General features: G+C 40.6%; 1 protein-coding gene across 14 annotated transcripts in view; it reads left to right on the top strand.

Annotated features, from left to right (window-relative positions):
* The window catches only part of NRXN3 (neurexin 3), a 1,639,812-nt gene that overhangs the window by 454,291 nt on the left and 1,173,255 nt on the right, over nucleotides 1-12,266 (top strand). For 8 of the 14 annotated variants that reach the window (XR_010752009.1, XM_066388158.1, XM_066388150.1 and 5 more), the window contains exon 6: nucleotides 3,772-3,933. Coding sequence is in view for 11 of the 14 variants with exons in the window: in XM_066388158.1 (XP_066244255.1) it covers nucleotides 3,772-3,933 (162 nt within the window). In the remaining 3 variants the exon portion in view is untranslated. Of the gene's footprint in view, nucleotides 1-1,889; nucleotides 1,914-3,771; nucleotides 3,934-12,266 lie in introns of all 14 variants that reach the window. The other 6 variants (XR_010752008.1, XR_010752007.1, XM_066388153.1 and 3 more) reach the window with 1 other exon arrangement.

Raw genomic sequence — 12,266 nt, 5'->3', positions numbered from 1 at the left:
CAGGCTGAGTATTTTGTCAAGAAGGTGACTGTATCTATCACCAAGGATGCAACTAAGTAGAGCTCTCCGTTCTAGACAAGGCTACAGAGGCCCTAAGGTGATGGGTCATTTCTTGGCAGAGGGAGGATGAATCTCATAAAGAAAGTGCACCCCAGATTGGACCTCACTGAAATACTGACTGAATTTTGCATTCAAATACAATTTATGGAAAGAGGGAAATCTCAGAGGAGCAGAGTTGATTTTTGTGAATGCAATCCTTTCAACACTGAACCATCTAATATTATTTTTCCCATTAAAAATATATTTATAACATATTTTTGAGTTCCCTAGGTTACATATGCAGGGGTGGGAAGCCCGTATTCATTTTAATTAAACTGTAAATTGCTTTATCAATATTTGATAACAAGCTCAGGGCAGTCTCATCTATGTTTTCTTTCTTTTTTTTCTTTTCTTTTTTGGTAAGGTTGGATGGCTTTTGTGGCAAAAATTTATTTAAGCAAAGCTTACATGGAGCTCATTACCAAATGGAGCAGAACTGTCCCCATTTCTTCCTTCATGGTCATCTACTCAGGGTTCTGACTTTCAGCCAAGTCATGGCCACGGCCAGGTCCTTTACCAGGGGTTTCTGAGTAAAAGAAATAGTGGGGACTATCTGTTTCAAACCATACCTGGGATTAGGGACCAAGCAGTCTAGTATTTCTGTGGGATTTTTTTTTTTTTTTTGGTTTTGCTTTGTTTGTACAATCTTGTCTGAGCCCAAGGTCATGGCCATCACGTGAATCTCACACCTCTATTTGCCCCTTTTGTCCAACCACAAGCACGACACTGGGGGCAGGCTATTCCCAGGCTTCCAGCCTCCCAGCCTCTCAGCTCGGGGTGTGCTGGCAAATTCGATTTCGCAAACAGCAAGGAGACGAATTGCAGGGCCTCTCTTCTCATGTTTAAGCTGCCAGTCCTCTCTGCTACCCATACAAGAAATTGATTAAAATGTTTAAAGGATTGGAAAGCATTCTTAAAGAGAAAATGAGGGAGGAGGAGAGTGATTCCAACAGGAAACATTCTGGCAAAGTAAAAAAAAACCCAAAAAACAAAAACAAAACCAGCTTCATTGGATACTAGAGAAGACTCTATTTTGACGCGTTCTAACCATACATTTATCCTAAACTGAGAGGGGAAAGAAGAGAATTCTCCCCTCCTGCCACATAAACCCATAGAAAATCAGTAGGGTTGCCGATCATTGCATCACCTATGGAATCTCCAAGTAAGGTACATAATATAGCACCCCCCCCATGCTATTTGTGGCCAGCAAATATTGCAAGTTCTTTTTGTTCTAGGAGAAAGTCATGATTGTCTATGCATATAGTTAGAGTCAGATGTAAAAAGAAAAATCCCCAACACATTGGTATTTCTGCCCTATCTAACTATCTACACGTGAAATGATGAGCTCCGGGGTCTTTTCTTTCAGGTCAGGTGGAATATGTATTCCTAGAGGGTGGGAAAGAAAAAGGGGGTGGTGATCTTACAGAGGAACCCTTGGAAAGTAAGTACGGTGCTCATTCTAACTGGGGTGAGGTCTGATCCGAGTGGCATTGGGAAGAAGCGGGGAGTTGAAGAGGACAAGGCAGGCGGCACCCGCTTTCCTGGCGGTGGCCCAGGTGCTAAGGTTTTCCATAGAGTCCTGGTCTCATTGTCTTTCCCACTCTCCTTTTCTGTGTTGGGTGCCTTTTTTTTTGAAAAACTAACACAAGATCATTCATGCGATGTGTCATTTTACTAACCGACTAATGTACTAACACCCTAACGACTCATCTTTGTTTTTTAGTTTTTTTAATTAACAATCGTTCTGTTCACAATTTTTTAATTTCCTTTCTTCCCCCTTTTCCGCAAAGCACTCAGGCATCGGACACGCTATGGTAAACAAACTACATTGTCTGGTAGATATCATTCTTATTGTCTCTTTTTTTGGGTTTGCCGTGTGTTGCCCCCTTTTCCTCTCCTAACCCCTCTAATATCCTCTTTAGACTTGTTTCTTATTCTTTTAAAATTTTTGTTGACTTTAATGCAAGGTTTTTTGTTTTTTTTTTAATAAATTTAAATAAAAAAGGAAGGGGATGCACCTGTCCTGCGATGTTCTCCAGTTTGTCATTTTTTTTTTTCCAAAAAATATTTTTTTTTAAAGAAAAGTTTTTCCACTTAGCTGAATTTGTTTTGTTTTGTGTTTTTTTTGTTTTTTTTTTTTTTCTTATTTTGCAACTTTGAAGTCACAGACTTCGGGGATGATAGGATTTATTTTGAGGACTTCCCTAATCTCCGTGTCTTTCTGTCACTCACTCTTCCCCCTTTCTTTTTCTGTCCCCGTTCCTGGCTTCCTGCTTTTCTTTCCCTTCTGTGTGGCCAGGGCTGCCACAGGTGATCTGGGGAGGAGAGCCCTCGGCTCCCTGTGTTCTTCTTCTCCGTCCTTCCGCTCTCTGCTCCTCCGTGGCCGAAGGGAGCTCCGACCGTGGTGCTCTGCGTCCAGACTCTGCATGGCATGTTCCTGTCTTGTGGATTTCCTCATGGGCATCAGAATTGGTCCCCTCATTCTCCTCCTCATTACTAACAGCCTACCAAATAATCGGCTCAATTCCACTTTCTCCCTCTCTCTCTCTCTTTTTGTCTCCACTCTTTTTTATTCTCCTCTCATCCTTCATATTTGGGGGTTGGGTTTGGACTTTTTCTTTTCTTTTTTTTTTTAGTGAGGGAGGTGGCAGGCAGGGGAAAGAGAACCCCTTCATGTTGAGTGTTTTTTTTTTTTTTCCACGACCCATCTCATTTTTCAGTTGGTGCAGTGCATGTAAGGGTGAAGTGGATTTTGATTCCTCCCTTTAGTTCTCCTCACACTTTCCCACTTCCCTCTTTTTTTATTTCTTCTGCCTTCTCTCTCGGCTCCAGACAGTTTGTGCATGGGTGTGTCAGTGTATGGTGTGTGCATGCTCTGAGGCCCCATCTTTTTTTTCTGCCCTCTGCTCCTTTCACGGGTGTCGGCTGTATGGGCGCTCTTCCTTCCCCATGGTCGTTATTTTTATTGCTTTTGTTATTATACGTACCATTTCTTTCCTTTTGTTAGAGCTGCCTCTTTGGTTCAGTTCATTCTCTCTCTTGGTGGTGGTGATGGCAGCGAAGGGCGGGGAGGGGTTGGTGCCCTGGGGCAGTCCATGGCATGTATCATCCATGACACATCGACACCTCCTTCCTCCCTTCCTGAATGCATGCTTGTCAGCGTGGTGTGAGTTCAAAGAGAAATAAATACCAGAGAAAAGAAAAAGAAAAGAAAAAAATAACCCATCAACAACCAAAGACCAACCCCTAACAAACCCATCGTCAAATGTCTCCTTTGCTGTTTTTCACTACCACCATAATTAACAATCATTAAAATATATATATATATAAATGATCATTGTACCAATGAACTGAGACAAGTGTCTGAGGACAGTTCCATTTTCTGGCCTGACTCAGTACAGAGTGCAGAGGTTGAGCGAGTCACTCAGCTTGGCAGTTCCAACCACCTCTCCTAGGAGGCTGTAGGGCAATGCTGCAGGCTTGGGCCACAGGGCAGGCAGACCAGAAAATGGAACTTGGCTGCACATACCAAAGTCAAACCAAATCAGAAAGAATACCTCACCAAAATCTTAATGAACGTGAAGCCTCAGGTGGGGGAAGCCCCTGGATCTTGATAGGACTAGACGGTCATTATTGGGATTTTTTTTTTTTGTCCCTATGTCCCTCAACCAGGTGACAATCTCTGTGGATGGCATCCTTACCACGACAGGCTACACTCAAGAGGACTACACCATGCTGGGCTCAGACGACTTCTTCTACGTGGGAGGAAGCCCCAGTACCGCCGACTTGCCAGGTTCCCCCGTCAGCAACAACTTCATGGGCTGCCTGAAAGAGGTAAAGTGCACACACTCCATTGAATGCACTGACTCTCCAGGAATAAATGCATTTTCCAGCTCAGAGACTGGCTCTGTTGTCTGATCTGTTCCGTGAGAACATAGGTAGTAGCAGAAAGACGCCAGACTTAAAGTATAGAATCCTAGGCTTTGGTCAGTTTTTAGGCTACTTGCAGGACCTTGGGTTCACCACTAAAGTGCTCTGCTTGGTTTTGTCATTGAACTCAACGGGAACCTTATTTCTCAGCTAGCTGTGTTTTATAAATTGTTTTTCAACCAGTGTGCCGCGGCACAGTCGTGTGCCGTGAGACATGGTCAGGTGTGAGTATAAATACATTTAGAAACTATATTATTCACTATATGTATAATATGTACTGTGTTAGAGTGTCATTTTGTGTCATTTTGGTAGGTGGTGTGCCCCAGGATTTTGTAAATGTAAAAAATGTGCCGTGGCTCAAAAGAGGTTGAAAATCACTGAATTAAATAACACAGATGAGAGGACTTTGAAATCGTAAGGAACTAGACATGGGTAAAGATTGTTATTATACTTTTGACTTGGCACAGAGGGAAAGATCTAGCTAAAAGTGGCTCTATTTGTGGTTGTACATCTTGTCTAAAACATTTGTATTATTTTACCTTGTCCAAGCTTGGTGTTCCCAAGAGTCTCTTTATTTGAGATGAAGGAAAATTCTCAGAATGGAACATTAAGGCCCAGAAGGCTGGCTTTTCCTTTTTTTTTTTCTTTCCCTGAAAGCTAGCAGCTGTGAGAAAGCAGTGGGCTTTGCCATTACTCATTTATACTATTGTAGCTGATGCGTTGAGACTTCTGTTTGAGAGCAAAGGAGCTTCAGTCAAGTGTAAGTTCAATCACTAAGGTCAATTGTTGAGGCAAAAAAGAATCAGACTTGATTTGGTAGAATTCTTTCAGAACACTGTGTCATCAGAGCAGCACATATACTGTATGTACATTTTTGTTTAATCTAAGCTATACTTTATTGCCTAAGATATCTGTTCCATTTCCCTGGGGAAATTTTTTGAGACGCTAACAGTGTTTTTCCTTATAAAGATCCACATGACTTGTTTCGGGCCTCCTCTCAGGACACATGTTTTATTTGTATTATGGCTATTTAAAATTTGGGGGACATCAGTTATACATTGCGCATATATTCATTCACACCACTCCACTGTGAGCTATATCCAGACAGGAGTTGCGCCTGTCGTGAATGGTATATAATACATACACAGTAAGTATTATTAAATGGATAAACTTCTCAGATAATCATTGGGTACTTTGTTTGTGCTGTAACTAAACTGAGTGTCTCTTTACAAGCCATGGTCTCTGTACTCGAAGATTTTATAATCTAGGAAGGGAGATGAGATCAGTAAGTGAACAGTTACAGTTCAGAACACCATGTGCTCAGTGCCACGGACTAAATGCTCTAATTGAGCAGAAGACACAGATAAGTTTTAGGTGAGAATCAGCTTGGAGAAAAATTGATGGTTGAGCTGGGCATCGCTGCAATAAAGAATGTATGATTTGAGAGGAAGGGGTAGGAAGGAGAGACAGGACAGAGGAGGGAAAAATCCAATTAAAACTGTGTCTTGTTCTTAGTCTGAAGGACAAATTACAGAACAGAAAAAAACAACAACAGAGAGTGTTTTTGTCTCTCTCCTAGACATTACCCAGGCTTCTGCTGACTACAGGGACTCTACTAGTCATCCCTGATGGAACTGTAGTAGACAGAATACTTCTTTCATGGGATTTACTCCCATTTGGATAGAATAAAGCCATAAACTACTCAGTGTCTAATGAATCCTGAAAGGCTCTTAAACACTGTTAAATCCACACTATACTGGAATTTCGCTTCCTCAGAAATAGATAGGAACATCCTGTTACCATGTAGGTGGCTCGGGAATGAGTGAAGTATCGATTGTGGTGGAGAACTCATCCGTTTTTGTAGGGCAACAGCCCTGAGCAGGAGTTTTCCTGGACAAGATCTAGAGGTAGCCTCTAGGACTAGTCTTTTTCTGATTATATTACATATCTGGAGACAGAGGAGCAATTTCCCAAATCTGTCAATTAGGAAGGATGCTCTTGAACATTTTGAAGTAAGACTCATAAAAGCTTGAAGGCATCCCTGATGACTTTTTGCCTGTAGAACCTACAATAAATAAAATCTCCTCTCTCTCTCACTGCCCTAGGTAGAGAGCAGACAGTTTCGAAAGTCACTTAAAAGCTTAAAAATTAAAGACAGTTCTGAGAAAGTGTCATGAACAAGAATTAGTAATAAAAATGTGTACCGACTTTAGCTAGCAATATAAATCTGCCTTTAAATCCAGATCAAGTTAAAAAAAAGAAAGTCCAAAACATAGGGGGAAATGGTAGGCCAGTGAGAACTTGTTAACTTTTATCCCATCTCTCCTTTACCTATTTAATATTATTGTCTTTCTGAGGGACTTGGGAGGCTTTCTTACCTGTCTCAGTGTTCTAAACAGACACCTTTGAATGTAATGCAGTCCTGGCATGTTCTTTCTTTCCATTTCATCATTATAATTCACTTTTCTGTGCACAGGTCTGGGAAATTCTTCTCTTGTTCTTGGCATTTCTCTTTGACAATTCTGTACAGGGCAAAGCTTCTAGCTATTCTGGGACGTTGCTCCTTGATAAATCCCACTTTGGCATGTTAACTATTCACCTTTAGAACAGTCTCCAGTTTATTTACAGTTTCTTCTTTTTCTTTCTTTCCCTAGCTCTGTCTTTCTTTTCCTGTCTTCTCTTGCCATTTGTGGCTCTGAGTTGCCTGAAGCTGAGCAATCTGCTTTGCTATGTCCTTTTCTTCAAAATGGGGACACTGTGAAGGGAATTTGGGGTTTCTGTTCCAGATCATTGATACTTTGTGTGTAGCACAAATTAGGGCTTTTTCTTTGGAACTACAGTTTCTTCACATCTGGAAGCGTTCTGGCTCTACTGTGAGTTTCCCTGAGGACACACCTCCTAATGTGATACCCCTTGTAAAAGTCAAAACAAATAGTCTCCAAGTCTTCAAGTTCTCCACACACCCTGGTTATCAGTGTAAGGTTGGTGTCCAGTTAAACATTACAAAGTCAGTCTCTTATTCCTCTTCATGTTTTGACAAACCTGTCTTATTTTTATTCTGGGGTTCCCAGCTCTTAGAATGGTTCTTGCTTTAGTGGGTTTTCAATTAATACAGGCGTGGGCAAAAGTCGGTTAATAATAATGATAAATACTATAATAAGTAATAAATAATAATACAAGGATAAACTGTTTCATGTAATCACAACTGTAAACCTACATTTCCCTGAATGTAGTGCAGTTAAAATTTAAAGCAGGTTCTTGACAATGCTGTTCGTGTCCAAGCCACCATTTTGTTGTACTAAAGGACCTGTTCCCGTTCTTCCCCTACACATATAAATACACCCACACACAGAGACTGACTCTCTTTCTCTCATACCCCAAGGTAATGAGTGAATTAGTTAGTTCCTTATAAAGAAAATTCTTGATTTTAATCATCAGAAAGATTAAAAAGAAAAAAAAACTTTTTATGTGATTCACTATATTTGCTAAGTAAAATCCCACATTTGTAAATTAATAACTTTTTGATAAATGCTCTTAGGTACTATTTACCCTGTGACCTTCTTAGCATAACTAAAGGACATTTTGACTTGGCAATAGTTGAATATTTTAGGAATTCCCTCACTATCTTATATGAGAGAAGTAGTACATAAAACAGCTAGCAAGGCTAGGAGAAATGGGTTAGAACTCCTCTAGGAAGGATGGGATTGATAAAACTTTGAGGGAGGCATTATAGTTTGATGAGGAGAATACTGGCTTTAAGATAAAAAAAACCTGGCTGGAGACGCCAGTTTTAGTACTGGTTCTGTGGTCTCTAGATCAGTGGTAGTGAACCTGGTCCCTACCGCCCACTAGTGGGCGTTCCAGCTTTTATGGTGGGCGGTAGCGGAGCAACCAAAGTATAAATTAAAAGATAGATTTAACTATAGTAAGTTGTTTTATAAAGATTTATTCTGCCAAACTTAGCAAAAATTTGACATAAAGTATTTGGTAAGTAATTATTACTATAGGCTTTAACATGTTTATAAAGTTAAGTTACTTGCCTACTTTATAAATCACCATTACTGGGGAACCAGCAGGCGGTTAGAAAATTTTACTACTAACAGAGATACAAAAGTGGGCAGTAGGTATAAAAAGGTTGACTACCCCTGGACTAGATTAAGCCAGTGATCTTATTTGAGTTTCAGTTTACTAACCTATAAGGTTGGAGGTAATGAGAGCTTTGTTCTGTTCTTCTTAAGATCAAGTGAATAATGTACACAAAAGTTAAACTATAAAATAATGTCTTTCTGTGATTTTCATTAAAGATTCTATAATGCATCATATAAAACAGTTTATGGATATAAAATAAGCATAAGTAAATATGGATTCACATGTACGTATCTCCATATTTTCTAAATTAGTGAGTCACTGTTAATGGGGGAAGAAGACTTTGCTGTAAGATGTGCCCTACTAAAATGCTCTCATCTTTGCTGAAGTAGGGATAACCCATTCCACCCACCCTCAGTCAGTACCTAGTTTGTTGCCCTTGGACATTTGTTTGACAACTGTTAATCTCCTATTAAAACATGATCACAGGTGTTTCTGGTCACCTAGAAGAGCCCCTGGCTCTAAAATAAGGCACTCAATAATTATGTTTGGAATAAATAAATGAATGAGCTAACCTAATGGAACTCTAAAATCTGGTGGAATGTAGATGAAGAGAAACATATTTGGAAGCCTGCAGTAGGCCATGAACTGTGCTATGATATAAAGATGAATCAGGCATGGTCCCCTGCCTTAGGGGACCTCACGGTTAGTGCAGAAAACAGACACACAAATATACTTTCAATAAAAGGCAATTAATGTACAAAAAGAGGCATTTTTGGATAAAGAGGCTACTGAGAAGTACTTAACATATCCTGGGGCTCAGGAAAACTCTGTGGCGGAGACAATGCCTAAGGTAAAGCTTAGAGATGCATAAGCTTAGAGATGCATAAGCTTAGAGATGCATAGACAGAAACGGGGAAGCATGGGGAGTGGTGCCTCCGGATGAGGGGCCAGCATGAGCAACGGCCTGGAGACAGGACACGTCATGATGTCTGGGTGACAAGCATACAGTATACTAATTTCAGGTCACAAAATATAAGTTTAGGAGTTCTAAAAGTATAGCTACAAAGTGAGGAGGGGCCAGGTCATAGAGGGCTTTATTTTAGGCTACACCCATGAACTTTATCTTCTAGGTAATGGGGAGCCATTGGGGGATCTTAAGTAGTAGAATGACATGCTCAGATGGGCATCTTGTCCATCAGGCTTTAATTCCTTGAAGATTGATGCTAGTCCATCTACTCCAGTGGTTCTCAACCTTTCTAATGCCGTGACCCTGCAATACAGTTCCTCATGTTGCGGTGACCCCAAACCAAAAAATAATTTTGGTGGCTACTTCATAACTGTAATTTTGCAACAGTTATGATTCGGAATGTAAATACCTGATATGCATTATGTATTTTCCGATGGCTTTAGGCGACCCCGCCAGGGTCGCGACCCACAGGTTGAGAACCGCTGATCTACTCCACTCTCCCGATGTATTATATTTTTTTTGTCCCAGGAGGTTGAAGAACAGTGTTGGGAAGATTGGTCCATTGGCTTTAGCATTAAGCGGGGAAAGTGGCTCTCTGAATCTTAAGATTTCAATAGAAAAATGCTTCCTCTGACTCCCATACAATTTCCAAGGACCCTCCCTGTCAGGACACGCAGTTCCTCCTTCCTGCATCTTTGGCATCACAGAGCTGTTATTGTGGGGTGAAGCACAGTGCGGTAGAGGAAAGCCAAGTGAAGACCGAGTTGCATGGATGGTGTATCAGACTCACCAGCACCAAGAAGCTGACTCAAGCCCATCACAACATCCTCCTGCATTGGGATTTTCTGTGTTGTTTGATTTGGTTCTTTCTACACTGTCCCTCTTTCTCAGTATGTTACATATCCCCTGATGTGTTGGTTCTTCATTGGCTCTTCATTTTTCTATGGAGAAGTTCAAGTTCTTCTGAGGCCTCTGGGACAGACTGGTCTATCTCACCTGTCTTTTTTCATGGCAACTTTAATGGCGAGGAAGGAAAAGCACAAGAATTGGGAGAGTGGAACACATATTTAAAGGGAAAAGGATTGGGAAGAACATCAATGCGCACATTACATTCCACATCCCTTTGCGATTATTAGCCATTTAAAACCGAATGGGATTTTGCAGCCAGAGATAGTCTCGGAACAGATGATTAATGGTTTAATCTGTAATAACTTTACATTTTATAGAACCCTGATAGGAGTCCACATCTGGTGAGCCAAGCTATTTAAGGCTGTGTTAATTCTGTTAATTGCTATACGTTTGTTTGAATTGCTGGCACCTGCAGGCTTTGGGATAATGTGTTTGTTGCTGCTTTTAAAAAAAATTTAATATACTCATTTTATTTTTCCCTGTCTCACTGTCTTTTTATGCTCTCTATTATGCTATCACTTAATTTTCTTTATGGTTTTTCTTTTCTGTTCTCCTCTTGCTCCTTCATCCACCATACTTTCCCCTCCCCCACTCTCACTTTCCCAACCTCTTTGCTTCCCAAAATTTTGCTTTGTTACCCTTCCTGATTTCTCAGGTGGTGAAAAATATCTGTTTATAATAACATACATTTAGGTATGACACTGGGCCTAAAATTTCCTTTTCCTTAATATTGAGAATACTGTGGGGTCCCAGGGTGAGCAAACATTTAAGTGAACATTTTAGTGTCAGCATGGGAAATGAAAGACACTTCGCTTTAGAAGAGCAAGTCCAATGTTTGACTCTTGCCTAGACTTAGTTGTTACCAGCTGTAAGACTTACAGAAGTCAGTTGCCTACACTTTGCCTCAGTTTTCCCATCAGATAATAATATCTACTTAAATTTTTTTTATGTGAGAGGAGGGGAGACAGAGAGACAGACTCCCACATGCACCCCTACCAAGCCCCATAGGGAGATGTTCTGCCCATCTTGGCTGTTGCTCAGCAACTGAACCATTTTTAGTGCCTGAGGTGGAGGCTCCAGGGAGCCATCATCAGCACCCTGGACTAACTTGCTCCAACCAATCGAGCCATGGCTTTGGGAGGGAAAGAGAGAGTAAGAGAAAGAAGGGGGAGGAGCAGGAGTGAAGAAACATATGATCGCTTCTCCTCTGTGCCCTGACAGGGAATCAAACCTGGGACATCCATACACTGGGCTGATGCTTTACCACTGAGCAAACCAGCCAGGACCTATACTTAAAGAATTTTTATGACAGAAGTAAATGGGATAAATAAAAGAGGAGGTGCTATTCAAATTGCAAAGCACTGTGCACATACTCTTGATATTATTTATGTTATTATTTGGTCAAGAACTACTTACTGCTCTTTTCTGTTTCTGCAATTGAAAAACTGCAGAAGTTAAGAAAGTTTGATGTAGTTTAATAAAAAAGCTACTGACTTGAACCTGGCTACCATATGTAGTTCTGATGCTAAGTAGTAAAACACATGACCTCCTTGGGGCATTCGTGTCATATTCTGTAAAACGAGGATAGTGATCACTGACAAAATAAATGCACACTACTGTGGAGAAATTCTAGTGTAGAAAAACAAGTTGATGCTTGTTAAATTTTGAATAGCAAGGTAAAGTTAATTTTCCTACTATTAGGAAGAGATGCAGAAAAGCATTGTGTGGGCTTGGAGGGGAAATGCCTTGACAGATAGAAGAACAAATACAAAAAGGATACCAAGAGGGACACAGTTCCAACAAGGCAGAAGGAAGTGGAGACATAAATGAGAGGCTTGGAAATGGGGGGATGTGTCAGAGGAAGAAAAGGAAGAGAAACTGTGTCTCAGGTGCTGCCAGTTGGGTTGGCCATAGAAACGGACATTTCTATGGGTTAAAAAAGGTTAAATATTGGCAGTATCATGTGATTCAGTTTAGAGTAAAATTTTTGTGAAGACCAATTAGATATTCTGGAAAAGAGATTATCTTCTGGATCACAAGAAACTGAAATGGGCAGGAGAGAGAATGGCACTGTCACAGAGGAAGAAGAAACTAAACCCTGACCTACTGGGTTGTGTAATGACTATGAGGCTTATTTCACAGATAGGGCAAGATGTGAACCTAGGGTGGTTCTAAGAAAGTGGTAGGTACCTGTTGGGCAAATGAGTTTGTAAAATATGATTTTTGAGTTTGTCACTTTTATTGTTAAAAATGGTGCTGCCCAGGTTAGTGG

Source organism: Saccopteryx leptura, chromosome 6 (genome assembly GCF_036850995.1).
Source record: "Saccopteryx leptura isolate mSacLep1 chromosome 6, mSacLep1_pri_phased_curated, whole genome shotgun sequence".
Classification (NCBI taxonomy): domain Eukaryota; kingdom Metazoa; phylum Chordata; class Mammalia; order Chiroptera; family Emballonuridae; genus Saccopteryx; species Saccopteryx leptura.
Note: the sequence above shows the minus strand (reverse complement) of the source record. Positions and strands in the feature narration are given on the sequence as shown.